Source organism: Aspergillus ambiguus (genome assembly GCF_047715705.1).
Source record: "Aspergillus ambiguus strain CBS 117.58 unplaced genomic scaffold BDV59scaffold_12, whole genome shotgun sequence".
In the NCBI taxonomy this organism is placed as follows: domain Eukaryota; kingdom Fungi; phylum Ascomycota; class Eurotiomycetes; order Eurotiales; family Aspergillaceae; genus Aspergillus; species Aspergillus ambiguus.
Window position 1 is genome coordinate 389168 of NW_027395525.1, and position 26678 is coordinate 415845.

General features: G+C 54.1%; 9 protein-coding genes and 1 non-coding gene across 10 annotated transcripts; 5 read left to right on the forward strand and 5 right to left on the reverse strand.

The window, feature by feature from the left end:
- Nucleotides 1-130: 130 nt before the first annotated feature.
- On the reverse strand, nucleotides 131-1248 carry BDV59DRAFT_201336 (ribosomal RNA processing 1 family protein; the record flags this gene model as incomplete). Its single annotated transcript, XM_073693775.1, has 3 exons — nucleotides 131-954; nucleotides 1019-1126; nucleotides 1200-1248. The coding sequence occupies 3 exons, from the start codon at nucleotides 1246-1248 to the stop codon at nucleotides 131-133; spliced, it is 981 nt and encodes a 326-aa protein (XP_073548789.1).
- A 613-nt stretch (nucleotides 1249-1861) lies between these two features.
- BDV59DRAFT_201337 (putative short chain dehydrogenase) lies at nucleotides 1862-2628 on the forward strand (the record flags this gene model as incomplete). Its single annotated transcript, XM_073693776.1, has 2 exons — nucleotides 1862-1962; nucleotides 2016-2628. The coding sequence occupies 2 exons, from the start codon at nucleotides 1862-1864 to the stop codon at nucleotides 2626-2628; spliced, it is 714 nt and encodes a 237-aa protein (XP_073548790.1).
- Nucleotides 2629-2814: 186 nt separating this feature from the next.
- BDV59DRAFT_176693 (uncharacterized protein) lies at nucleotides 2815-3886 on the reverse strand. The gene has a single exon (XM_073689489.1). The coding sequence runs from the start codon at nucleotides 3791-3793 to the stop codon at nucleotides 3233-3235; it is 561 nt and encodes a 186-aa protein (XP_073548791.1). The 5' UTR covers nucleotides 3794-3886; the 3' UTR covers nucleotides 2815-3232.
- Nucleotides 3887-5118: 1232 nt separating this feature from the next.
- Nucleotides 5119-10242, forward strand: BDV59DRAFT_207410 (ABC-2 type transporter-domain-containing protein; the record flags this gene model as incomplete). The annotated part of the gene is made up of 12 exons (XM_073694994.1): nucleotides 5119-5989; nucleotides 6054-6100; nucleotides 6191-6194; nucleotides 6230-6481; nucleotides 6554-6800; nucleotides 6856-6939; nucleotides 6983-7042; nucleotides 7093-7282; nucleotides 7332-8762; nucleotides 8816-9225; nucleotides 9273-9904; nucleotides 9952-10242. 12 exons carry the CDS (start codon nucleotides 5119-5121, stop codon nucleotides 10173-10175), a joined length of 4452 nt encoding a protein of 1483 aa, XP_073548792.1. The 3' UTR covers nucleotides 10176-10242.
- Nucleotides 10243-10648: 406 nt separating this feature from the next.
- BDV59DRAFT_t84 lies at nucleotides 10649-10719 on the forward strand. Its single transcript has one exon. It is a non-coding gene; the product is annotated as a tRNA-Gly (tRNA).
- Nucleotides 10720-12888: 2169 nt separating this feature from the next.
- On the reverse strand, nucleotides 12889-14418 carry BDV59DRAFT_176700 (uncharacterized protein). The gene is made up of 3 exons (XM_073689490.1): nucleotides 13697-14418; nucleotides 13293-13622; nucleotides 12889-13230 (listed from the first exon to the last, which is right to left on the reverse strand). The coding sequence occupies exons 1-2, from the start codon at nucleotides 14105-14107 to the stop codon at nucleotides 13491-13493; spliced, it is 543 nt and encodes a 180-aa protein (XP_073548793.1). The 5' UTR covers nucleotides 14108-14418; the 3' UTR covers nucleotides 12889-13230; nucleotides 13293-13490.
- BDV59DRAFT_176709 (putative G-patch domain protein) lies at nucleotides 14330-18106 on the reverse strand. The gene is made up of 4 exons (XM_073689491.1): nucleotides 17341-18106; nucleotides 17036-17271; nucleotides 14552-16967; nucleotides 14330-14464 (listed from the first exon to the last, which is right to left on the reverse strand). Exons 1-3 carry the CDS (start codon nucleotides 17362-17364, stop codon nucleotides 15014-15016), a joined length of 2214 nt encoding a protein of 737 aa, XP_073548794.1. The 5' UTR covers nucleotides 17365-18106; the 3' UTR covers nucleotides 14330-14464; nucleotides 14552-15013.
- A 275-nt stretch (nucleotides 18107-18381) lies between these two features.
- Nucleotides 18382-21878, forward strand: kin1 (putative serine/threonine protein kinase Kin1). The gene is made up of 3 exons (XM_073694137.1): nucleotides 18382-19105; nucleotides 19168-19795; nucleotides 19855-21878. The coding sequence occupies exons 1-3, from the start codon at nucleotides 18476-18478 to the stop codon at nucleotides 21780-21782; spliced, it is 3186 nt and encodes a 1061-aa protein (XP_073548795.1). The 5' UTR covers nucleotides 18382-18475; the 3' UTR covers nucleotides 21783-21878.
- A 1567-nt stretch (nucleotides 21879-23445) lies between these two features.
- clrD (histone-lysine N-methyltransferase Clr4) lies at nucleotides 23446-25194 on the forward strand (the record flags this gene model as incomplete). The annotated part of the gene is made up of 3 exons (XM_073693777.1): nucleotides 23446-23520; nucleotides 23659-24577; nucleotides 24722-25194. The coding sequence occupies 3 exons, from the start codon at nucleotides 23446-23448 to the stop codon at nucleotides 25192-25194; spliced, it is 1467 nt and encodes a 488-aa protein (XP_073548796.1).
- A 474-nt stretch (nucleotides 25195-25668) lies between these two features.
- Nucleotides 25669-25974, reverse strand: BDV59DRAFT_176716 (uncharacterized protein). The gene has a single exon (XM_073689493.1). It carries the CDS (start codon nucleotides 25845-25847, stop codon nucleotides 25680-25682), a length of 168 nt encoding a protein of 55 aa, XP_073548797.1. The 5' UTR covers nucleotides 25848-25974; the 3' UTR covers nucleotides 25669-25679.
- Nucleotides 25975-26678: the final 704 nt, after the last annotated feature.

Here is a 26678-nt window from a genome sequence, read left to right on the forward strand (position 1 = left end):
CATCGCATTCGACTCTTGTCTTTGTCTATGTCTATCATGGATCATGCAATCGCTGCCGTACGCCAAAACAACCACAGAAGTAAGGTAGGTAGGTAGTAGATACACGTTTAGTTCCATCCCAGCCGACGCCTCAATCAAACCCACCCCATTCCTCCTCCTCATCCTCTTCATCTGACTCCACCTTCCTCGTCCTGAACCCCCACTCGATCAAGCGCTCATCCTCCAGAGCCTCACCCGCGCGCACGCGCACCGGTTTATACGCACTCTCCGCGCGCAGCTTCTCCAGCGGCCGCAAGAGAAGCTCGACGGGAACATCGCCCTTCGGCTTCCGCGTCTTGGGCGCCGCCTCGTCGTCCCCACCCTCCTCGTCAAACTCCAGCACCTTCTCCAGCTCATCAACCCAGAGATCCATGATATGGTACCGCAGGCCGTCCGGCCCATGCGGCATCGGCACATAATCCCTCTTCTCGTCCGCGGGCGGTTGGTCCGGGTCGAAGTTGATCGGACACAGCGGGCCCTCTTCCAGGATGGAGATGTACGACTCGAGCGCGGCCCACTTGTCGGTGTCGGCACTTTGCTCCTCCTCCTCCTCCTCCTCCGCGTCTTCCTCCTCTTCCTGCTCCCCCCGCTTCTGCGCCTTCGACCGCTTCTTCGCGCCGGCCTTCTTCGCGGCATCGCGCTTGCGCTTCTTGTTGGCGCCGGGCTGCGCCCCCGCCGCCGTCGAGGCGCCGCCCTTCAGGAAGACCTCGAAGGCGACCCCGACATAGCAGCGGATCAGGAAGAGGTACTTATCCAGACGCAGGCGGTCAAGCGAGTGGAAGTCGCGGCCGATGGTGATCCAGAAGGCGCGCAGGAAGCGGTGCACGCTGGCACGGGGGAGCGTGGGCACGAGCGAGTACGACAGGTTGCGCGCGAGGGCTTGTTGGGTGAGGGGGCGGTCCGAGTGGTAGAAGCCTGGACAGAGGGTTAGGTGGTGATTGACAGTTGGCGCGGGGGATTGGGGGCACCGGGCACGTACAGAAGAAGAGTCCTTTCCAGAGCTTGAGGAGTTCGAGGAGAGAGAGGTCGGTGCGGGAGCGGAGGAACATGGTCAGGGACTCGGTGGCTTTGTCGCGGATGCGCTTGTCTGTTGGGTCGGGTGCGGTTAGTTTTGGGAATGCAAGGTGGGTTAGCTGGGTTGTCAGAGGGTTTGGTCGTACCGCTTGATGCGAGCTCCCTTACGAAGGGAGTCTTTTGGAGGTCTGTCATCGTGGGCCGGGGTCGAGTGATGCGGGTGGTTGCGGTGCGTGAGGTATTGGGGGGAAGAGGTATAGGCTGGAGGACTGGTCGCACGGGGCAGTCCGGTTGGCAAGCGCCGAGTGAAGTTGTGGTCGGCGGATTTGTGCTGGTGATGGGTGTGGAAGAGGAAGAATATGTTGAAGCAGTTCGGTCGATGGACTTGGGATACTTTTTTTTTCTGGTGTTTGTGTTGTTTGCAGCGGTGGTTCTGTCGGCAGTCTGATTGGTGGGGCGGTGGGGATCGACAGTATGTAGATTATCGCCGTCCATTTACTCCGGAGTAGGAGGATCCAGCATGTGCAGGACATTCCATCAGGATTCTACAGCTGACAAATTGAGATAGATTTGTAACAGCATGACTCACAACTTTGACTACGCCAAGCCATCTGCAATACGAGAGTAGACACGTTGGGCCTCTGGAAAGAGTATGGCATCTGACGGACAACGAACGACCTGCCAAGAGGGTGATTAGAATGCAGCGTTGCGCTCATTGTACAGAATACAGATAAAAGGCGAACTTGAGCTGATCAATGACAGCCATCATCAGCGTAACTCTTCTGGCTATCAGCATCTCCTCTGCACAATGGCCCCCACTCCAGCAAGAATGCAGTCATTGTCGGTGGAACGCATGGAATCGGCCTCGCAACCGCCCAGCTACTCCTCCAACAAGAAGTCCAAGTCCTGGTAACGGGCCGTAGTTCTCAACCTATTGAATCCGCAAGACGAGAACTCGGAAGCAAAGCCCACGTTGTTCCCTGCGATATCACCTCCCTGGAAGACATCGCCGAGTTGACGCGCCAGACCGAAGCGCAGTTTGGGTCCGGCGAGCACATCGATCTTCTTTTCATCAACGCCGGCTACGCGCACCTCGATGCGTTTACAGAGGTGACAGAAGCGACCTTCCGCCGAACCTTCAACACCAACGTGTTCGGGGCATTTTTCGTCGCACAGAAGCTGGCCCCCTTGGTCCGTCAGGGCGGAGCGATTGTCTTTACCACCTCCGTGTCCAACAAAACAGGGATCGCAGGGATGTCCATCTACTCGGCGTCAAAGGCGGCGGTGCACTCTCTCGTGCAAACTCTGGCAGCTGAGCTGGTAGACCGGAAGATCCGAGTTAATGCCGTTTCGCCCGGCTTCATCAAGACACCAACGATGGGTGTGGCAGGGACACCGCCGGATGCATTGACTGCGTTCGAGGAGGAAGGGGTGCAAACAACACCGCTTGGCAGGATTGGCAATCCAGAGGAAGTCGCAAAGGCGGTTGCGTTTCTGGCGTTCGATGCAACGTTTACCACGGGGACAGAGGTAGTCGTCGATGGAGGGTTGGCGTCGTTGAAGCCTAGTCATTAATCCGTCAAAAGTTGGGTTATACTGAAGACGTTCAAACTGCATGTTGGGTATCTTGTCTGGTATAATAGTAGTGCTTAGGAAATCTAGGAGAATTAGACAATACATCTGACAACAGTCCCTTGGCTTTTTATTCGATGCCCAATTCGGACACTAAGACATATTCATGCATCCAATATGAGAACATCTGTAGGCGTGTCAGTGGAAGCAAGATATAGTCTGGTATAAAGCGGAGCCAACTTCTGAGTTCACTCTGTTGGCCTTTCCAGCATGAATTCCCAAGGGGCAAACTTGTATCACCACCAATTGCGAAAGTGTCAAGAGTAAAATCATTTTAGGTGACAGCTGAGTAGGAAACAGGATATATGGAATGAAGCAACATCTCGATTTATGACAATATCGATCTCCTGTCCCGCTTCCCATTGCCTTGCTTCTCATCTTCCATCATCCCAGAAGTGCGCATATCCGGGCTGTCCACCAGTGCTGATGTTGCCATGTGAACGAAACCGGGATTGAGAAAACAGCACTCGTTCTGGGACACTGAGATTGAGGGCCACAATGCTCAAGTCTGCAAGGACTACCAAACAGTCCTTCCTTGGGGTTCTCCTTAACGGCACATCGCCTCGATGAGTTCTGGGAAGTTTGGGAACTCTTTCTGCGCCGCGACAAGGATCTCCGCTGAGGAGCGTGCCCTTTCTGGTGCATACCGCTCCGCGATCATCCGATACTCCTCGTTCGGCTCCGTCTCACGCCCAGGGTCGTCTATTACCTCCGCCGGGCCCGAACCGTTGGCAAAAAGCCAGAGACAATCGCCGAGATTCTGGGCTATCAGGCAGTGCTCACCCTCGGAACCGATATAGACGACAGGCTGCTCGACGACTGTCGTATCAGGTCGGACCAGCCAAAAACCAGCATAGTCGCCTGACCCGGTCCTGCCGAAGAAACGGAATTGGCTACCGTCAACCTCATCATTGCCAGTCCATAGGCGAAACCACCAGGCAGTCTCCTCCGGCGCCTCGAACTGTTCGTAAAGCTCAAAGTCACAGCCACGAACCGCCTCAGTCTCTTCGTCCCAATCGTACTGGAAGCCAATCTTGGCCAGCTTGACCAGTGCCGTCGGCAGAGCCAAGTCACATATCCCCCCATTCGTCATGTTGTCATTCGTCATGATAATCTAGTAGTGAGGTATGAAAGTATCGTTGCTGGCTAATATATATATGAGACCTAGGTTCTCTCCTCTTCGAATATTTGACAGTAAAGTTTTCAAAATACTGCGGAAGATGAAGGGTTCGATCTAAACCGAATACAGAATCGAATACGATCCTGCGCTGTAAGACCATGTGGAATGCCGTACCTTATGGTGATGTCCACAGAATTGGTATTATTGAGTTATTACAATTAAAGTAGTTTTGTCGACGTAGCTTCTAAAGAATCAGTCTTAAGGAAGCATGGTTGACAGAAACCGAATGTAAGTTGCTAAGCAGGTAATGTTTCAAAAGTGGTCCGTTCTGGGGACGATAGGCAATTAGTATGTTTGTCTTCAAGATAGGGCTACTTCTTGCCGTACTATTCTAGGTATAAGCTGAGAATGCACTAATATCTTTTTCCGAATGTTTTCTGACAAAAATGCTAAGAAACATATGTTGGACAGGCGTAACTCCCTTCTGCGAGTCATGCCACTCCTATCTAGTTGAAGAAGATGAGAAGGTGTTAATGAAGTATTAGAATGTCTGTCCTCATTTCGATCCGCTGGCAAAAAAGTAAAAAGATTACAAAAGTTTTTTGTAGCTTCTCTTGTGTAACCTATGGCCAGCGACATTCCGGATCCGCTAACCATGCTAATCTGCCAAAATCCAGCATAGTGTTTGTTCTCACCCACCGGAGAAATATGAGCGCAGCATCTTCCATGTCTATCATTACTAGATATACCTTACTTGCATTCCAGCAGCTTCATTATTGGTTATTTTGGTGAAGTAACCATGACATTATGCAGCGCAGATCAACAAGTTGTATACTCGGATTCTTGGCGACTCACCACCGCATCCGGCAATGTGACCCTTTCATCCCCAGTCTGGTTTCCAACCGTCCCAATCCACTGGTGAAGGGTCCCTAATCCTCTAATTCCCTAATGGCCTGCACAGTGTCGCACGACATGGGGCTACCACTTAAGATGACATCACCACTGCTCCCTTGGACAAATCGTCGTCGTTGCGCCCTGACGGAGCCAGTGGAAACCCACAGTTTGGTCGGGTCATCCTCTCCTTCTCCTCATCAAATATGTGAATTGCCAAAAGACCTAGTTTCGTGGCACTGCGGGGATGTTCAAATTTAATGTGGACACAACGTCACCTTGTAGGACCTGAACGCCTTTTCCGCTCATTCAAAGCACTATTTCCCACCACATCCGCCCCTGTAACGCCCTAGAGCTCATGCCCATTGATATCTTTTTGTCTGGATATTCAGGGTGTTTTCCATCGGGTCAAGAGAAGGATTATGGCACACAGTGACAATACGAGCGACACCAGTCGTTCGAGTGCTGGCCAGCCTGACGAGATCACCCCTACCCGAACCTTCTCTCGTAGACAGTCGAGAGCGCGCGAGGACAGCACCGTTTTGGAGCATATGCGCCCCGAAGAGAGGGAACAGCTCACTCGAATTGCCTCAAATTTCCCTCGACACCGTCATGTCGACTCAGGCATCGCCATCGAGCGGAGGGATACCCTCGATGAAATCAACCTGGACGACCCTGTACTGGACCCTACAAGTGACAAGTTTGATCAGTACAAATGGGCTCGGATGCGATTGAAGTTGATGGATAAGGAAGGTTTCCCGCGTCCTCCTTCGACCGGTGTCGTTTTCCAGAACCTCAATGTCTCCGGTTCGGGATCCGAATTACAATACCAGAACACGGTGGCTTCGACCCTGCTTGCACCTTTTCGACCACAGGAGTATCTGAGCTTCGTGAGACGGTCTCCTGAAAAACACATTCTACGCAATTTCGACGGACTCCTCCAGAGCGGTGAATTGCTGATTGTATTGGGAAGACCAGGGAGCGGTTGTTCAACATTCCTCAAGACCCTATGTGGTGAACTACATGGGCTGAAACTCCGCAAAAGCTCTGAGATCCAATACAATGGGATCTCGATGGAGCGAATGCACAAGGAGTTCAAGGGAGAGGTGGTCTACAACCAAGAAGTTGATAAACACTTCCCTCATCTGACTGTCGGACAAACCCTGGAATTCGCTGCCGCTGCCAGAACTCCAGAGCAACGTCTACTTGGGCTCAGCAGGCAAAAGTATGCCAAGCATATCACACAGGTTGCAATGACGATATTTGGCTTATCCCATACGTACAACACAAAAGGTATACTTTTCCTTTTTCGGGAACCACGCAAAAATCCCCAGTCTTATGCTAAATGTACTTCCAGTTGGTGATGATTATGTGCGAGGTGTCTCAGGAGGAGAAAGGAAGCGAGTCAGGTATGGATCCATATTTTTTGTCCCCTAGAAACCACCCTAATTATTATACAGTATTGCGGAGATGGCATGTAAGTAGGGCCTTTAGCCGGGTTTATCTCATTGCGACTGATTGACAATCTGCCAGTGTCTGGAGCCCCAATTGCGGCATGGGACAACAGTACCCGTGGGCTTGACTCAGCTAGCGCCTTGGAGTTTGTCGAAGCTCTCAGACTCTCGGCAAATGTAGCTGGGAATTGTCATGCTGTCGCCATATACCAAGCATCCCAGGCCATTTACGACGTCTTTGACAAGGCCATAGTTCTCTACGAAGGCAGAGAGATCTACTTTGGACCATGTGATGAAGCAAGAGACTATTTTATCAATATGGGCTGGTACTGTCCTCCACGCCAAACGACATGAGATTTCTTGACTTCTGTGACCAATCCCCAAGAGCGCCAGCCACGCGAAGGCATGGAAAACAAGGTCCCTAGAACTCCAGATGATTTCGAAAAGTATTGGAAGAAGAGCCCACAGTATTCCGAGCTCCAGGCAGAAATTGAAGAGCATATTAAGCAATTTCCGCCAGGAGGGGAATCCGAGCAGGCGTTTGGCCAAATGAAACGGCAAAGACAAGCAAAGCATGTTCGCCCCCAGAGTCCTTATGTTATCTCTATCCCAATGCAGGTCAAGCTTTGCACAATCAGAGCTTATCAAAGGTATCATGGCTTTCCCCATACCCTGAACTGCTCGCCCAGGTACTCACTTGTGCAGGATATGGAATGATAAACCATCTACTTTGACAACGGTTATTGGACGTATCGCGATGTCTCTTATTATTGGATCAATCTACTTCGGGTAGGACCCCTATACATTAGTCGAAGTAATGCTAATTTTATAGGACCCCAAATGCTTCAGTAGGATTCCAGAGCAAAGGGGCTGCTCTTTTCTTTGCTGTCTTGTATGTCTTTTCAATATTTTACTCTATGATTTCGACTAACTGGAGTTTAGGATGAATGCCCTCATCAGTATTACGGAAATTAATTCCCTCTATGACCAAAGACCCATAGTTGAGAAGCAAGCATCATACGCCTTTGTCCACCCGTTCACGGAAGCCTTTGGTGGGATTGTTTCCGATATTCCCGTGAAATTCGTATCTGCTGTGGTGTTCAATATAATCTTCTACTTCCTGGCAGGCCTGGTAAGTCCACGACTCATGTTCTATAGCCTCAACTAATCGGAAGATATAGCGGTACGAACCATCTCAATTTTTTATATTCTTCCTCTTCACTTTCCTCAGTACTTTTGCAATGTCGGGAATTTTCCGAACACTCGCTGCAGCGACAAAGACTCTCGCACAGGCAATGGCTATGGCTGGCGTGATCGTATTAGCTATCGTCATTTATACAGGTTTCGTGATACCCGTGCCCCAGATGTCAGACATCCCATGGTTCAGCTGGATCCGATGGATCAACCCTGTGTTCTATACGTTCGAGGCATTGATTGCAAACGAATTCCACGGCCGCCGCTTCATCTGCTCGCAATTTGTTCCCGCCTATCCTCAGCTGAGTGGCGACTCCTTCATCTGTGGAGTGCGAGGTGCCGTTGCTGGAGAAAGGACGGTATCTGGGGATGCTTTCATCGAGTCCCAATACACCTACACCTACGCCCATGAATGGAGAAACCTCGGTATTCTGATAGGATTTTATATCTTCTTCACGGCAGTCTATTTGATTGCTACCGAGCTCAACTCCGCAACTTCATCGAAGGCCGAATATCTGGTATTTCGACGGGGTCATGTGCCAGCCTACATGCGCGATGCGAGTAAACACAGGAAAGAAAGCATCTCAACAGACAATACTCAGTCCCATAGCAACGCGGAGATTGAGAAGGACACATCCGCCATCCCAAAGCAACATAGCGTCTTCACGTGGCGCAACGTGTGCTATGACATCCCAGTCAAAGGAGGCCAACGCCGCCTGTTGGATAATGTTTCGGGTTGGGTCAAACCTGGTACCCTCACGGCCCTCATGGGCGTTTCCGGAGCCGGCAAAACCACCCTTCTCGATGTTCTCGCTAAACGTGTCTCAATTGGTGTCGTTACTGGTGATATGCTCGTCGATGGGAAAGGGTTAGACACCAGCTTTCAGAGAAAGACCGGCTACGTACAGCAGCAGGACCTCCATCTTTCTACCACAACTGTTCGAGAGGCACTCCGCTTCAGTGCCCTCCTTCGCCAGCCAAAATCCGTCTCTAAAAAGGAGAAATACAAGTATGTCGAAGAAGTTATATCTATGCTCGGTATGGAGGATTTCGCTGGGGCGATTGTCGGCACGCCAGGCGAAGGGTTGAACGTTGAGCAGAGAAAACTTTTGACGATTGGTGTCGAGCTAGCTGCCAAACCAGCCTTGTTGATCTTCCTGGATGAACCGACTAGCGGTCTCGATTCGCAGAGTTCTTGGTCAATTGTTGCTTTCCTGCGGAAGCTTGCGGATCATGGCCAAGCAGTTCTGTCGACTATCCATCAGCCGAGCGCACTTCTCTTTCAGCAATTTGATCGCCTTCTGTTCTTAGCAAAGGGAGGGAAGACGGTGTATTTTGGAGAGATTGGGGACCAGTCTCGTACCATGCTTGACTATTTCGAAGGAAACGGCGCCAGGACTTGTGGTCCGTCTGAGAATGTGAGTCAATCTTTGTGCATACGGCGCACCCTTTGCGTACTAACTATGAAAAGCCTGCCGAGTATATGCTAGAGATCATTGGCGCCGGGGCATCAGGAAAAGCCTCCAAGGATTGGCCTGCGGTCTGGAATGAGAGTCAACAGGCAAAGGACGTGCAGAAGGAGATTGATCGAATTCATCAAGAACGGTCTTCTGCTTCCAATCAAGAGGGCGATAGTCCAAACGCCCAGTATGGGGAATACGCTATGCCTTTCGCCAACCAACTGTGGCATGTAACGCATCGAGTGTTCCAGCAGTACTGGCGTGAGCCGGGCTATGTGTGGGCCAAGTTACTCCTGGCTACTCTATCGTCCCTCTTCATTGGCTTCACGTTTTTCAAGCCCAACAACAACCAGCAAGGTTTCCAGGATGTCCTATTTAGTGCATTCATGTTGACCTCTATCTTCTCCACTCTGGTACAACAGTAAGCCTTCCTATATCCTCCCCGTCTTATACGCCGCCGTCTAACAGACAAAGGATCATGCCCAAATTCGTCGTCCAACGATCACTGTACGAAGTACGTGAACGGCCGTCAAAGGCATACTCATGGGCCGCATTCCTCATCGCCAACGTTGTCGTCGAGATCCCCTACCAAGTCCTGGCCGGTGTCATCGCCTGGGCATGCTACTACTATCCAATTTACGGTGCCTCGCAAGCCCCCCACAGACAAGGACTTATGCTACTCTTCGTCGTACAGTTCTACATATTTACCTCGACGTTCGCCAGTCTGATTATTTCCGCCTTGCCGGATGCCGAAACAGGCGGCACAATCGCAACGCTGCTGTTCATCATGGCTCTCACGTTTAACGGCGTCATGCAGCCCCCCAATGCGCTACCGGGCTTCTGGATTTTCATGTACCGCGTCTCCCCGTTGACGTATCTGATAGCAGGTTTGACCGCGACGGGCCTCCACGGCCGCCCCATCGAGTGCTCCCGTGAAGAGCTGAGCGTCTTCAACCCGCCAGCCGGCACGACTTGCGGAGAGTACATGGCGCCCTACCTGCAGGCTGCTCCCGGAACCCTGTACAACCCTACCGCAACGCAGGGCTGCGAGTACTGCCAGCTGCAAAATGCGGACCAATACCTTGCCAGTAGCAACATCTGTAAGTCTTGGCTGTCCCCGATGGAGGAATAGACTGACAATCATTAGTCTACAGTGAAAGGTGGCGTAATTATGGTCTGGGTTGGGCCTACATCGGGTTCAACATTATGGGCACCGTTGCGCTGTACTACATGTTCCGAGTGAAACACTACAACCCAACATCACTGGTGAGAGGAGTGTGCAAAAGTGTCAAGTTCGTCTGTCGGGTGTTCAAAAGACGGTCTGGCGAGACGCCCAAAGGGAGGGAAGCTGAGAATGGGCGGTTGGTGTGAGATCATTATCCACCCAATTAACCGCTGTGAATGTGGAGCGATCAATTGCATGTTTAGTCAAGTATAGGTACTTAAGTTAGATTCGCCTAGACACTTGTTTGGTTTGAACGGCGCTTTTAGACAATAGTCATTACCTGCACGCATATGGACCTTTGCAGTTAGGAACCCTCCAAACCACAATGGGGTCTCTGCGGTAGCGACTGTTACAAATCATGCCATGTCAGCCGCAACATAGGTGATTATACTTACTCCTAGAGGGACTAATTAATAGGAGATTTGGCCTTGTCATACCCACTCTTGACTGAGCGTTTGCTTGGATTATGGTCGACCTCTGGACCTTGACTGGGACTATACGCAGCGACGTCCATACTTAAGCAATGTGGTCTATGTCAGACAAGACTGCTTGCTTGTTATTCAATATTTGGAAATCTAATTCAACCAGCGAATCAGAGTTCAGTTGGGTTTCTCAGCAAGCATCATTGGTCTAGTGGTAGAATTCATCGTTGCCATCGATGAGGCCCGTGTTCGATTCACGGATGATGCATTCTTTTTGCTCTTTGATATCATTTTTCCGAATTCGTATCGATATCAATGACCAAAGACATACACCATATAGGTTACCATGAATGGCTGTATACCATGGGAGGCTCGTTGTCGATAAAAGCCATGGAACAAACCCTTAAATTACCTTGAATCTTCACCACAACCCGCTCTACGATTTACATGTTAAAATTCTCTCCATCGCGATATACCAGTTGCATTATATATATAACGAGTAGACCTTTTTTTTGTCAGTTCTTTTATGGACCTTTTTTTTTTGGAAAGCTCGGGACATGCAGCTATTCTTGCGCAGATCTATATACTTATCTGAGCCAAGGGACAACTTATATCTATCCCGCTCGTCTAAAGTGCCTTGCTTCTAATCAACATCTTAGCATTTCACAATAGCGTCTATTAGAGAAATACCATCACCACCTTCTCTCCCACCCTCTGCTCGAACGTAAGAATTACCAGAATCCTTGTTTCAAAGCCCACTGATACGCTACCTAGACCGCGGGCACCAATTCTGAGTGTCACGCTATCCCCAGACACCCGTTAGAACTGAAGACACCCACACCAAGGCTTATCCGACCAAAGCGTACCCCCGAGACCTTTTACCTTTCATACGCATATGTTGGAGACTCACCTGTTCCCTAGCAAAGGCCCTATAGCTCCGCACTCGTCTATGCCTGGCATTATCTTCAGATGTTGCAGTCAGCTGGTGGTCCCAAACCAGACGGGTGAAGACTTTCCTTCCACAGCCAGCTGGCATGGCCCTATGCCCGATGTTCTCATGGACCCAATGAGCACCTCTGAACAGTTTCAGTGGGATTGGTGATTCTACATACACATGCATGATTTCTTGTATATATCGAAGCACAGATAATCCCGAGAACCGAAGTATAGATGATATCTAGCAAGAATTGATCGCACCCATTTGTCTGGTATAAACCGTATACCCGATAGAGACTTGATAGCAGACACTATTGTACATTTTCTGCTTTCGTTTTGATGGATCGTAGGCTAGATCTGCGCATCATCCATCATTTTCACTCAAGATTTAGCCTTTCCGCTGTATACTCATGCGTTGTGACATTTTACCTAATACGTATAGGAGGCTGATGGGATCGACACTGACACGGGTCCTGATCCCCAAATTGCACTCCAATCCCCACTACAACTGGGCCCGTCGGTCGAATCGGGTAGTCCAAAAGGCCCTCCGATATGGACACATGGAGTATTAAGAGCTGGAAAAGCACCGTTTCAGGAAACATCAATAAGGAATGTCCAGGACAGCGTCCGACACATGTATGTCTCCCGGACCCATCCTAGGCCAAGAACTGACATGATCAGCTCCTTCTATGAACGTGCACTCGATGACCGAGCCGTTAAGCCTCCGACGATGGGATCACGCCGTTTATCTGCTAGTATAGACTATCCTAGTACAGTGGAGCAATGCATGCACCAATCTGCTCATCCTGATCAGGGTGCCTCTGTCGACGAGAAAAGTCTAGTGCGCGCGGCGCTGCGATCACCGAGATCCTCCCTGGCTGCATCGTCACAGCCAAAGCTACGTGCACGCAGCAAAAGTCATGACTGCGACCCTCCCATCCGCCATCTGGGCGATTCTCCTCCTCGCGCCCGTCGCATCCGCCACGAAACAGTGCTATGCCTCTGACGGCACGCCAGCAGACCAGAGAATCCTGCCATGCATCTCGCTCGATGGCGTGGACTCGATGTGTTGCCGACTGAACGATACCTACCCGGACACTTGCCTATCGAACGGCCTGTGTTACTGGATACTACCGGGATTATTGCACGGAACAGAATTGGGATACGCCAAACTGCCTGAGTAAAACGCTCTGCGACGAAGCGGTAAGCAGACCGACTCCCTGACCGACACTTCGACCCGGTCTACCGACCATGCTACCTGAAGGCCGGAGGCGTCTCGAACTACTCCACCCCGGTCACGCTGTGCCCCGGCGGATCCGGTAATACCTTCTGCTGCGGCGACAGCAACGCCTGCTGCACCGAAGGGAACACATTCACGCTCGCGCCGACGCTGGTCGGCGTCGGCACCACGGCCACGGCCGCAACCACTTCTACCGCAACCGTGACGACGGCCCCGGATGACGACGCAGTCTCGTCTGCACGGGCTGCCGTCGGGGCGGGCGTGGGCGTCCCGTTGGGGATCCTGGCGATAGCGATGCTGGGGGCTGGGTTCTGGTGGGGGAAGCGCAGCACGAGGGCCGAGTACAATGCATTGGGGGGGAACGAACCGTTCCATCCGGTTCCATCCGCCTCACTCGGCCTGGGGGGCTCATCAGGCCGATGGGACCCCGGTCAATGAGATGGACGCGTCGTTTCCGTCTAAAGGGCCCGTGGAGCTTCCGATCTATGGGAGATGAGGGCAGAATGTTGTTCTATTTTGTTCGTATATACCCCGTTGGATTCGCGCCCTTAAATGTCTTGCTGTACGTGGAATGGAATGACTATACGCTTGTTTCTGAACTCACTACGGAGCGAGTAGCTTAGATTCACGGGTTGAGATGTACACGAGACGCGAAGTAGGCTTGCCTGTCACCAGACCAAGGACCGACTGTAGATAGGATATACAATGCGATAACAGATAGAAGACACCGGCTGGGGCAAACAATCAGACAAATGGGTATTATGCTAGATGAAACAAGACATGCAACGCCGGGAGAGACATTAGATACGGTCGAATTAGGTCGCAATAAGGAGATTCGTCGCGAATCGTGCGGACTGGAAGCGCTATAACTGACTACGGGCGACGACCAGTGCGTTCACCACATTGCCAGACTTCCATCCCTGGTCGACGAGGGACGCGTGCTCCCGGAGCATCTTGCCCAGGTACGCAATACGGACGCGCTGGGTCCGGGGGATCTGCACGCACACACATATATTAGCCATATGCAAAGGGCCATGCCGGGGAGGACGGGAAGAGGAAAGAGACATACCCCCGCGTCCTGCTGGATCTTGCGAGCAATAAGCCCAACACTCTGGGACCGCTTCACCGCGACAACCACATCCGGACCGCCCCGATCGCTCAGCCGCGCCGTTACCCGGATCAAATCACGCTCGCTGGTCTTCCCCTTCTCGTCGCGCCGGCGATCGACGTCCTCGGTGATCAGCTCATCGCCGGACGCCTCATCCAGCGACAGCTTGTCGTCCTCGGTATCGAACTCGTCTTCCGGGCCGCCGCTCAGGTCCGCGACCACCATGTTCTCCGGGTCACTGACGATACACTGCGGCAGACGGTAGAGGATGCCCTGCTGGTCGTAACAGCCCTGACAGAAGTCGCCGGTGGGAACGGTGATGCCGGCGGCGTCGACGATGCTCTGGGCGGTGTCGAGATCGCCGGCCTGCATGAGGGTGATGGCGGTCGACAACGCGGCCCAGATCTCGGGGCGTCCCGTGACGCGGGTGTCGAAGAACTCCCTCCGCTCTTGGTCGAGCTGGGCGCGCGTCCACAGCCGCCGCTTGCTGTACCACACGTGGGGACGGATCGGCGCATTGAAGTGTTCGCCTAGAGGGAAGTCGTCTGGGGCGGTGCGCACAACGACCCGTGCGGTCGCCGAGGGTCCGCTGCGCGAGGGGTTGGTGGTGGTGGTGGTGGTGTTGGGGATCGCGGCGCCGTGTGGTGTGGCCTCTGGAGGAGGCTCCTCCGTGGCTACTCGGTCGGCGGCGGTGCTTTCACGCGACACGGATATGGAGAAGCAACAACCCTGGCCAAAATTCGATCAGAGCTGGGACGCCATGAGGGGGAGATGGGTGGGTGACATGTCTCTCTCCCCCGCTGGTTCGTGGCTTACCATTTTGGAGATCGATGGATCAACTCCATCAGCCAGTAGACGAGAGAAGAAGACGACGACGTACAGAAGAAAGACACGGGGGGAAGGAAGATGGGGGTTAGTAGTGGCAAGTGTGGGCAGACATCGACATGACGTCGAGTTGAGGTGGAGGAGATGATGATATACGAGCCAAAGAGGGGGAACCAACACCACCCGACGCGACCCCCATATAAATACCTATAGTACATCAAGGGGGAGCAGACGCAAGGACAGAAACGCCGGCGCCCACGCCAACCTACAGAGCATCGTAATATCGTATCGTGTAATTAACCGTCTGCTGCCTAGTAATTCTCTAAATTGTCTGAAAATGACGAGTCTACAGGGCCGCCGCCGGCAGTCCTACGCGTCCAACCAGCGCCACGAAAGCCATCCGTATGCTTTATTCAGACCGAGGCTGTGCGACTTCTACACGGCGTCCTGCTTCTACTCGTCTTCGTCATCGCTCCCAAAGATCGCCTTGAACACCGCCTCCCCGGGACGCTCGGCCTCCAGGGCTTCATTCCGCTCCGGTTCGACCACAATAGGCTTTCGTTCGTCCTGCAGCTCCGACGATCTTGACTCTCCGCCGCTCGTTCCAATGCTGAGCATCAGCTGATTCATCGCGTCGCGCGAGATCAGCTCCTTCGGGCCCGCATCGCTCTGATACCCGGCAGATTGGAAACGAGTTCCAGGCGCGGTCTCTGGACGCTCTCGTGGGTCGCCAGGATCGGCCTGTACATGGCTGGGGGGTTTCACGTTGAACCGTTTGCACAGGAGGCGAGTCGGGTAGAATGTAAGCTGACTTCGGGTCATGGGTCCAAACATGCCGATCTTGGCGGCCTCTTCAGCCGGATTCGCCGGTTTTGCCGCAGGCCTGCTCAGTAAAGCGCCCGGGGAGTCGGACGATTGAGCCTCGTCCGAGGACTCTTTCGGCCCAGACGCGGCCGAAGTAAACCGAGACGCCATCAGGCCCGACATGGGCTTGAATACCTCCGCTGCACGCGCAAACTCATGGAGCTCCGCCACCCATTCATCCGTAGTCGAGCCCGGGGCTCGCTCAGGGAGGCTCTCTCGGAGTCCCGCCCGGACTTCAAGATAAGTTCGATAGCGGGTGCGCTTGTCTGGATCCTCCGAATAAGGCATCCATCCGCTGGCGGCGCGAGTCAACGCCTGAACGGCAACCTGTTTATCCAGCTTTGGGACGAGATCCCATAGATCTCGTCGCTTCTGCGCCTCGGACGTCTCGTAGCCCTTCGGCACTTTTTCCCCTCGCGCCAGCGGAAGATCCGTCTTCCCCGTAAGCTTCACAATCCGCTCGCGCGCCTCCGGTGTCATCCAGTCGAAGATGGACTGTCCAGGGAGCTGGGCTTCTCCCAGAAGTGCAGCTCTCGACGACGGATCAAGAGAAGACGCTTTGGCTGCCTCTTTCGTGGAGACATAGTTCGATACGTCGCGGTCCTGGGATTGTGTTTTACTAGACTTCCAGTCCTTGGGGATCTCCGGAGGAGCATATCTCTTCTCTTGTGATGACATGCTGAGACTGGCGATCCCATCGGCAAGCAAAAAGCCATCCAGTGGCAGCCGGCCGTCGTGACATTTCCGAAACCCACCGGAGCCTTTCGCTGCGATTGCTTTTTTGGATATAAAAACAGGTTTGGTGTTGAGGAGCGGGTTGGAGGAGGATACTGCAGGCTTGCCATCTTCGGTGGACTTGGCCTTCTTTTTCTTCTTCTTGTCGCCCCCGATCACGCGGTTGTACGATATCTGCGGCCCCAGGGAGTAGGGATCTTCGTCGTCCGATCCGGTGTCGTTCAAGACCCCTACCCCGAACGCGCCGCGGCGGGGTTCTTTCGTTTTCGGCGGCCTCGACTTTCCGGGGCCAGCCAAGCGGCGCCCAAAGAACGGATCCGCGTCGTCTGAATCATTATCATTATCGTCCGTTTTGCGGGCGTCCAACCGGGACTCCCCTTCGAAACCGAGCCCTTTGTGGTCCGTCTTATGGATGAACGCCACCATGGGCGGGTTCTCCGGCGCGAAAAGATACGTCTTGTCGGCATCGGACGCATCTCCGAGATTGGCCCTGCGGCGAACCTTGGGCCCGATGCCCTGGCCTTCCCTCCAGCCCATCTTCTTCAGCAGCTTCACGCCCATCGTCTCGCCGCCGGTTCGGAAGACGTCCATCAGGCCGCCCCGGCGGGTCGGGTCGGACCCGGTCGATCCAAACCCGGAGAAGTCCTCGGCGGTGCGGAGGTTCCGGGCCTCCTCGGCTTCACGGATGTCCTCTTCGTCCATGAAGTCCTCGGGGCGTTGCTGGGGGGCGGCCTTGGCGCGGTTCTGGCGCGAGGAGACAAAGGTCGCGGGGGTCCATCCTTCTTTCGAGCCGACGGAGTTGAAGTACCTGGAGACGCAGGGCGCGGGGATTATTTAGTTGTGCTGTCCAAGGCGATGCGCGGATCGTGAGCTCACCCGGCACTAAACCCACCGGTGAAGGCGCCATGCAGGCGTTTCCTCCCCCGGTCGTCGGTCACTTCCTGCTTCCAGATCGGCGTGTAGGATCCATCGTCGCGGACGCTGGGGTCGAGGGGTGGAAGCGGGGTTCCGTAGAAGGCGAAGGGGGATTGATCGGCTTGGAGGTCGGCCTCGAAGGCGGCGCGAGTCCGTTTGCTGGTCATCTTTGTCGATCGATGGTGGTCATTGTCTGGCTGTGAGGGATGACGTACGGTCAGTGACGTGCGATCCGTGGAGAGGGAGGGATGTGAGATGACACTGACCGAGTTAGCTATTACTTTGAGCATCGGACAGACATGATCTGGGTGGCGTATCGTTCAGTGGTGGAACAGCAAGGGATGGAGATGGTGCGTGATTGAGCGATGAAGAACGCGGTGGTTGGTGGCCATATGGGCTGCACCGCCATGTGTGGCTGTGCGGCGGTATACTGTACACGATAAATCGGATGGCCTTCGGAGGACTGTCTTGATTGTATTTTGTATTTTGTGATTCTCGATCTATTGTCCTTTGGAGGAGTTTAGGCCGTGGAGTAAGTGATCCCAGATTGAGTGGTGTCAATACATACATACATAATCCTGTGATAGTTCGCAGCTATACCGGCCTACAGATCGATCATCGTAGCCAGGTACAAACCACGTGATTACTGGACAGGAATAAGCCCTCCATCCTCAATCAAAACTCAAAGACAGCCAGTACCGATTTGAATGAGACAGATGGAATCCCAAGCATTGTATACCTCCCACCGATGATCGAGGCATGTCTGAGATCCACGGGGATCCCTCTCGCCCTGTGGCATGCGAATCGTCGGGTTCTAGATTCGCGCCAGGAGGATCAAACATGCCTTAACTGGATACTCAACAGGATGGAAAGAGAGGAGCTGGACTGGTCATTTCCAGCGCGGCACGAGCACCCCACAGGAAGGGAGCGATCAGTCGCACGAGAGACGTGGTGGTAGTACTAGTATGCAGAGTACATACATCCAGAGTAGAGATGATGACTGATCTGGCTGGGAAGCGGACTAGACTAATCTGGATGCGGTGCTTCCTGTCCTTTTCCCTCCATCTCCCCTTTCACACACACTCTCTCTTCGACTTCACTCCTTCACTCTCTTTCTTCGACCTCATCCTCTTCTTTTCCTCCTTCTCTCCTCCTCTCTCTCATCCCTCATCTCCGTATATGGCCCTCCCTTCCTCCATCTGTTGGCCGTGAGCCGTCGTCTTCCCCCCAACTCCTTCCCCGCCCGCTCCCCCGATCGGCCCTTCAACCTTACTTAGCTACCTGAACCACCTCTACCTCCTATCTTCTCCTCCTCCTCCTCTCCCTCTCATCTGTTCTTGCTTCCCTGATCTTCTCATCGCGGTCATCGACCCGATTCCCTTCCCTACCCCCCTGTTCGTGATGTCCACCACCGCTTCATCGTCCGCGTCCCCTTCGGTCGTCCGCAGCCACTCGACCTCATCCCGACCTGCATCCTCGCGCCCTGTTTCATCCGACCTGCCACACCGAACTCGAAGTGTCGCGGTCAGACCCGCAACCGCGTCCCAGCCTTCGCCGCAACGTCAATCCCCGTCGCATCAGCATTATCATTCCAAGTCCCAAACCTATGACCGTCGTCCCCCGTCGAATCACGCCGTATTTGATAACATAGCTCGTCGGGACTTCGAGGCCTCTCGCGGTCCCCAACCCTTCCCCGCGCGTCGGAGTACCTCCAAGGAGCGGTCGCAGGAGCGACCGCCCACCACCCACCGCTCCGACTCGTCCGCTGCCAGACACCAGCGGAACCTGTCCGCACAGGGTCATCAGCGGGATAGCATTGATATGGCGACGGCTGGTCCCGTCGTGCCGGAGGCGGCCGCCAGTGTCTCGCAAACCCCTTCGGGATCGCGACTCCACCCGGCTTCCGCCATGCAGTCGAAGCGTCGCACCACCATCACCACCCCATCCGGTCAGTGGGCATTAGGGAAGACGTTGGGTGCTGGGAGCATGGGAAAGGTGAAAGTGGGCAAAAACATCGAGACCGGAGAGCAGGTAAGCCATCTTCGTTCTCCCCCCCCTTAACGGTCATCCTAATGCTGATCGCGACCCTCCAGGTCGCCGTCAAGATCGTTCCCAGGCAGTCCACCGAGGAACACCGCAGCTCGCGCGACGCCGAAAGAGCCGATCGGTCCAAGGAGATTCGAACCGCCCGGGAAGCCGCTATCGTCAGCCTCGTCAACCACCCCTACATCTGCGGGATGCGCGATGTCGTCCGTACCAATTACCATTGGTATATGTTGTTCGAGTTGGTCAACGGCGGCCAGATGCTGGACTACATCATCTCTCACGGGAAGCTGAAAGAGAAACAAGCTCGGAAATTTGCTCGTCAAATCGCCAGCGCCCTAGACTATTGCCATCGCAATAGTATCGTCCATCGGGACTTGAAGATCGAGAACATCCTGATCAGCAAGACCGGTGACATCAAGATCATCGACTTTGGGTTGAGCAACCTGTTCTCGCCGAGGAGTCTCCTGAAAACCTTCTGCGGTAGCCTGTACTTTGCTGCGCCGGAGTTACTCCAGGCGAGACAATATACTGGGCCCGAAGTGGATGTGTGGAGTTTTGGAATCGTCCTTTACGTCCTGGTCTGCGGGAAGGTGCCATTTGACGACCAGAGCATGCCCAAGCTCCATGCGAAGATCAAGCAGGGCGCGTTCGAGTTTCCCCAGGGACTCACGGCAGGTATGTCCCCCAAAAAAGACCAAGTCAACGCCACCACGGGCACTAATGGAGACCGACAGAGTGCCGGAGCATCATCTCGCGTATGCTGGTTACCGACCCCAAGCAGCGTGCAAGCCTCGCAGAGATCATAAACCACCCATGGATGAACAAGGGCTTCAACGGCCCTCCGGATAGCTATTTGCCCCATCGAGAACCGCTGCAGCTCCCTCTGGACTCTGATGTGATTGAGAAGATGACCGGTTTCGATTTTGGGCCCCCGGACTATATTACGGCCCAGCTTACGAAAATCATCGAGTCAGAGGATTATCAACATGCTGTGCGAACGAGTGTCCGTGATCAGCCCCCTCCCAACTACGGTGAAAAGAAGCGGGGCATGTTTGACTTCTACAAGCGACGGAACTCGGTCAGCCGGGACACGCTCTCAGCCCCTTCGGCCGAAGCGGTCCAGTTGGGGAGTGACCCGCTGAATGCCTACAGTCCTCTGCTGTCCATCTATTACCTGGTCCGGGAAAAGCTCGAGAGAGAGAGAGCGGAGACCAACCCGGGCGCCTTGGGTGTTCCTCAATCAGCAGGGGATGCCATGCTCCAGATGCCAGACCTGCCTGCTCCGGAAGCGGCACACACTAATCAATACCATGTCCCTGGGGAGAAAGATACCGGACGGAGATCACGTCCTCGCGCGAGGACCCACGGGGATGATGATCTTGCGGATGGAGTCAAACATCTCAACCTGGCTCCCGGACAAGCTTCCCCGGCGCCTCCCATGTCCCAACCGGAGACTCCTATGAAGAAGGAAAGCGCTGCTGCCGGTCTTTTGAGAAGATTCAGTACTCGACGGACAAAGGAGCGCAGCCGCGACCCCGATCGTGGAAGAATTGGGAGTCCCCACACTCCCCAGTTGACCGTCCAACCGCCTGCCGACTCGGCCTCTCCGCTCTCCAGAGGGTTCAGTATGAGACGCGCCCGACGGGCGGAGCCGTCCTCGACGATCCCGTCGGCAGGTAGTCAGCCCTTCCACCAAGATCTTCTGAAAGCACCTGGATCCGCAGAGCCGGCCTCGCGGTCCAACAAGTTCCTGGAGAGATCAGCAAGCGTTAACTCGGCTGATTATCGTGCCCGACGAGCTGCTCGGAGAAATGAGGCAGAAGGAGTGGCCCCGCCTCAGACGAGCGGATCTGATTATTCTGGCAAGGAACAGACCCCCGTGAAGGACCCTCGAGCCTCCGCCCGCACCCAGGCCACCCGAACGATGTCTCTAGGCCATGCGCGCCGTGAGAGCATCCAGGCCCGACGCGCTCGGCGGGATGCTGCGAGGGAGGCCAACGTTCCCGAAGAGACCGATGCCGACATCTCGGGAGCTGGCACTGCACTGGAGAGTGCTAATGAAGGCGAGGATCTGTCCAAGCCGGTTTATCTGAAGGGCTTGTTCAGTGTTTCCACTACCAGCAGCAAACCCCTTCCTGTCATCCGGGCCGATATCATCCGTGTTCTCAAACAGCTTTCCGTGGAGTTTGTTGAGATCAAGGGTGGTTTCAGCTGCCGGCACGCCCCTAGTATCGAGCTCGACAAAGTGGTGGATCTGGGTCCTCCGAGCCCTGAACGACAAGGCCATGTGTCGAACCATCGGCGACGGATCAGCTTTGGAGGGTTATTGAGTCACGACGAAAGTAAAGAAGAACCTCGCACCCCCAAGTCTCAACGCCGAACCCGCGGCCCGCCTGATCGCAGTTTTGTGAGCAACTCGGACGCCTCAGACGAGTTCATTGCATCTCCAGATCCCAACAATGCCGTTGGAGAACGTGTGATGGGGGAGACAACTACCCGTGTGCAGAGCGACACAGGAGAGAACCTGGTTCTTCGATTCGAGATCCTCATCGTGAAGGTTCCACTGTTTTCCCTCCACGGCATCCAATTCAAGAAAGTGGCTGGAGGCATGTGGCAATACCGCGAGATGGCGAAGAAGATTTTGGACGCCCTGAGACTATGATTTGCATCAGGCGCACTTTAATTGCATGAGACGTTAGCAGTGTCATAACATTATGACAGCGTTGCATAGTCTGTATTACGAAGCATCTCACGAGCAGAAAGCTCTCTTTCCCTTTCCCTTTTCCTTTTCCTTTTCCCTCCCCGTCATTACCTGATTGCCCGGCGCATACCTGGAGCTCTCGGCATCACTTCCTAGAGCTGGCTTGTATGCAGGGGCTTCTCATTGCTTGTCGTGGTGTATATTAGAGCTGAGCAGCAAGTATCATGGGATTCGCGTTTTGTTGCCTGGAAAGGTATGGTTCCTGGAATGTATATTTGGAGGTTGATAAGACGGTAGACCGGACACCTAGGTACCTCTAGGGTATTGGATTGTGCCATTACAGGGTTACGCTTAGGCACTAGGTTGCACTTTGCATTTACGACTCGATGTGTGGATATGCAGCTGTAGGAAGTACCTAGGTACGCAGTAGACAGCCGGTCGACCAGTCGGTTGGGGATCAGGCCGAGCTTGGCCCTCATCTCAACAGACACAGGGTCACACTCATAGCAACCAGTCCAAGTGCAACATATCGATCTAAGTATATTTTTATCCTATGATAATCTTTAAAAATAGTAGATTATTTCTATGTACAGAGTTTTAATTATATAATGTTAACGAAGACACTGGCAGTTACTAGGACTAGTTGTCCAGTCGCCAGTTGCCAGTTGGCCGGGGTCTTACCGTCTTGGCCTTTTGGTTCCGGGGTGGCGAGCGGGGCTCCAGGGTGTCGGTTTGACGGCCGGGTATAGCCACCTTCATATATCAGTCGGATGAGTGAATTGATATATCATTATTATGGCAGAGAGAAAGTTACTAATTCACTGTACCGAAGGCACTTGGCCCTAGCACCATTCAATGAGAAGCATTAAATGAGGGTTACTTCGGTACCCGCATTTCCCCCTAAAGGGTGGTGTATGATTAGTAATTCCGCCCCGTGCGCCGCGCCAAGCCTTTAGCATAGAAGATATACAATGGCTTTATCCTCTCTGGGGGGCCCAATTCATCCTGTAATTTAATTCTAGGGATCAGAGAGGATTGAGAATATTTCAAATTATGTGAAAAAGTGATTTTCTTTTAAAAACAAGTGATAGGGGTGTGGCTGGATGATTGCTGTGATTGGCTGGATTTGGGGTCTGCGGGAGGCCGCGAAACAGACCAGAATAAGGCCGACTTCAAGACAAATCGTTTGCCATTGATTTGCAGCCCGAACTGAGTCTTCTGAAGTGCCCCGGGGCTCTGGATTATTATTATCTGCCTCGGGGCTTCTAACAGACCGTATTTGATTTTGGCAGTTGAGTTTATGATTTCATTCTATAAATCTACGCTAGAAGCTTGATTTCAAGTTCTTAAGGTGATGAACAGCAATTTGATAGGAAATTGATATAGAAAACGATGACTAAGCCACCACCCCTTCCCAAACGGGCCTAGGGCCCCTCGCGCTGACCAGTGAGCGTGTCTGTCGACAGACCAGTTTGACCTCACCGTCTCCTTCATTTTGGATTCTTTCTATGTCTGTCTTCTCCTTCTGTCTTTGCTCTCCAGTTTCTAGTCTATCAGTCCTATGACTCTGTCTGAATCTGCGTTGGATATCTGCAGGTCCTTGCTCGGAGTCAGTCTGGCTACCATGGTCATAGATTTGACTCAGGACTCGGACCCGGAGGATGCCAAACCGCCTCCGAGAACGCAGCCCAAGTTCGAGGTGAGTGTGCGACTTTGTGTTCCGGGACCATATCAGACCATTCTGTGGTGTTGGGGGTCTCCCTGCATGATCAGTGCATCGCATCACGATCTACCTCTGTTTATTTTTGTTGATCTTCCCCCACTGACCCTTCTGCAGCCGCCCAAGCCATTTCTTGGTTTTCTTCCACCGCCACAGTCGTCGGTTCCCCGGAAAAGGAAGCCCGATGACTCCATAGAGTCCGTCTCTATCAAAAGCGCGTCGTCCGACGCCGGCTGTCTCCCCAACGGCACCAACAGCAATGGAGTCTCGACTGCAAATCCCCTCCCCTCCACGCCCAGTCCGACTCCCAGCTCCAAGGAAAAACTGCAGGCCGTGGTGATCCCCTCGCCGTCCGAACAGCTCAAACGGCAGATTGACGCGGCGGCCTGGTCAGATCCTCAGTTTAAACGACTCACCGCTCTATCTGAGACTCACTTCCCCACCGACGCGTTCGACATCCGGGCCCTTCGAGGCGCGTATCCCGCCGCAAAGACGGTCGACCGGTCCCAGGTGCCCTTTGCCATCGGCCGGGCCGGTCCCATTCTCACCAAACGACCCGCCGTGAATGACCAGCTGCGCAAGACGCTCCAGCGGAAGCTATCCAAACTGCAAGGTCCGCCGGTGACGTTTGCCTCCACCGATGAACGCGCCCTCCAGCGCTTTGCCGCCAACTTTGAGTTTGTCAATGGCTACAAGCTCCGGAACGGCGTGAAGCCCGAGTCCGCCGAGTTCGATGGCGGCTGCAGCTGCGGGCCCATCTGCGACCCGGACAGATGCCTCTGTCTCGATAGCGACGTCGACTCCGATGACGAAGACCGTTACGACTCCACTGCCCCGGCCCCCAAGATCGTCCCCTACCAGCGCGCCCCCGACTCCGACGATCTCGTCGTTCTCACCCCGGACTTCCTTAAACGTACCGCCCGCATCCCCGAGTGTGGCGCGCACTGTGCCTGCGACCACCACTGCTGGAATCGCGTCGTCCAACGCGGCCGCACTGTCCGCCTCGAGATCTTCGACACCTTAACCCGTGGCTTCGGTAGGTTGCCCCTCCCCCCCCTTGTTTCATGCATGCATGCATACCTGTATGCAATACCGCACCGCCACCCACACCTTGCCTCCATCTTTCCACGCTATCTACCGGCAGCCCGATCCATCCAGCTTACCACGCCCCGTCCTGCAGGTCTTCGATCGCCCGACCCCATCCGCGCGGGCCAGTTTATCGACTGTTACCGGGGCGAGGTGGTCACCAAAGAGGTGGCCAACGTGCGCGAGGAGGTGGCCGTCCGCGCGGGCCAGTCGTACCTGTTCGATCTGGACTTCTCGCCGGCCGTCGACGAAGACGACATCTACGTCGTCGACGGCCAGCGCTACGGCTCGCCCACGCGCTTCATGAACCACTCCTGCAACCCCAACTGCCGCATGTTTCCCGTGTCGCACACGCACGCTGACCAGAAGCTGTATGACCTTGCCTTCTTCGCCCTGCGCGACATCCCGCCCATGACCGAACTGACCTTCGACTACAACCCGGGCGGCGCCGGCGCCGGGCCCGTCAAACCAGCGGTCGAGGTCGACCCCCATGCGGTGAGATGTCTCTGCGGGGAGAAGAACTGCCGCGGGCAGCTCTGGCCGAACCAGCGGAAGGGGACGAAATAGGGGTCCCGTCTTCCTTGTCCTTTTTTTACTTTTTTGCCCCTCCTATCTTGAGCGTTCCGTGTATTTTATGCATTCCCAGCGATTGGAGCATGTATCTGGCGTCGGGCGGATGGATGGATGGATAGCTTTGGCGCCTTGATCGGTTTGTTTCAATACCAATACCCCGAGCGACTGTGCTGTGACAGATATTTGATTCATTGCATGTCATGTCTTTGTGATGTGGCCTACCTAGATAATACAGACCCCTCGAGTCGAACTCTACATCTGCGTCCTGCCTGCGTATCCGATCCGTAGTCGTCGTATGTCAGGTAGTATTTTATCTATCAACTCAGCTACTCCGTGCCAGGGAAAATCTACAGACGCCAACCCATCCAACCACCCAACACCACGCCAGAGTAGAGCAAGAAACCATCAAACAAGAAAGACCCACCCAATCGCTAGCATTCCACAAAGTTAAAAAAAAAAAAAAGAAGAGAAGAGAAGATTCACGCTCGTCCCTCCATCACCTCGAAAATCCCCCCCATGACAAACCGCGGCTGCGACAGCCGCGACGCATTGGACTGGTGGCTCTGCGTGGAGGCGCGATCCCCCACCATCGACGAGAAGACACTCTCGATGGAGCCGCCGATGGGGTCGACGGGGCGGGGCTCCATGAGATCGAGGCCCTGGCGCTCGATGGCGTCGCCGTCGCAGCGGGAGCGCTCTTCGCTGAGCGCGACGTCGACTTTGGACGGTCGTCGACGGAGGAGCACCAGCGACGGCCGACGGAAGACGTCGGACAGGCGGAAGGGACTGGCGCTGGGACTGGGACTGGAGTTGGAGGTGGGACTTTGGCTGCGGCTGCTGGTGCCGCTGGAGCGGTAGAGACGGCGGAACGGGGAGGACGGGGAGGCAGCGGACGAGGTCGGACTGGTGGGAGTGGTGGCGCTGAGAGGGCAGTCCGGAGGAGGATGGTGGAAGGAGGTGTAGAGAGAGAGACCGGAGGAGGGCCGCATTTTGATCGGGATGGAATAGAAGAGGATGGAGGATAGAGTATAGAGTATAGAATACCTAGAGTAGGTAGGATACTCCGACGGGGTATAAATCAACGGCGCAAACCAGACAGAAAAAGAAACCAAAAGAACAAAACAAGTTACTTGCAGAACCCCGCGATAAAGAAAGAGACAAACGGAAGAACCAAGGCGTAACACATCAGCAGTGGAGGGATGGAGCAGCAGCAGCAGCAGCAGCAGACAGGAGGTAAATAATTGGATCCGGATGCGCCTTTAAATCGGCGGCAAGGACAAGCCGTCGCGGGCAGGGACGCTCCCTGGACCCTCAGGGCCCCTCCGGGAGCCCCAGGCACCCGGACGAACGCAGCCGCGATGCAACAACAGCGGCCGATCCTTGACCGGTCATTTGCAGCTTAACCGCTGGCTGCAAACGGAAGGCCGTTTTCGATAATTCTGGTGATTTTGGGTATTCAACATTTTCGTTCTCGATTA

Bases quoted from the DNA above. Each gene is read 5' to 3' on its own strand.
- BDV59DRAFT_176693 (XM_073689489.1), bottom strand. From the start codon at position 3,793: ATGACGAATGACAACATGACGAATGGGGGGATATGTGACTTGGCTCTG.
- BDV59DRAFT_176700 (XM_073689490.1), bottom strand. From the start codon at position 14,107: ATGCAGGCCGGCGATCTCGACACCGCCCAGAGCATCGTCGACGCCGCC. The intron at 13,623-13,696 runs GTATGTCTCTTT...GTGTGCGTGCAG, and splicing joins AGATCCAGCAGGACGCGGGG to ATCCCCCGGACCCAGCGCGT.
- BDV59DRAFT_176709 (XM_073689491.1), bottom strand. From the start codon at position 17,364: ATGCTCAAAGTAATAGCTAACTCG. The intron at 17,272-17,340 runs GTCAGTGTCATC...CATCCCTCACAG, and splicing joins TCAAAGTAATAGCTAACTCG to CCAGACAATGACCACCATCG. The intron at 16,968-17,035 runs GTGAGCTCACGA...CTGCGTCTCCAG, and splicing joins ACCGGTGGGTTTAGTGCCGG to GTACTTCAACTCCGTCGGCT.
- kin1 (XM_073694137.1), top strand. From the start codon at position 18,476: ATGTCCACCACCGCTTCATCGTCCGCGTCCCCTTCGGTCGTCCGCAGC. The intron at 19,106-19,167 runs GTAAGCCATCTT...GCGACCCTCCAG, and splicing joins ACATCGAGACCGGAGAGCAG to GTCGCCGTCAAGATCGTTCC. The intron at 19,796-19,854 runs GTATGTCCCCCA...GGAGACCGACAG, and splicing joins TCCCCAGGGACTCACGGCAG to AGTGCCGGAGCATCATCTCG.
- BDV59DRAFT_176716 (XM_073689493.1), bottom strand. From the start codon at position 25,847: ATGGAGCCCCGCCCCGTCGACCCCATCGGCGGCTCCATCGAGAGTGTC.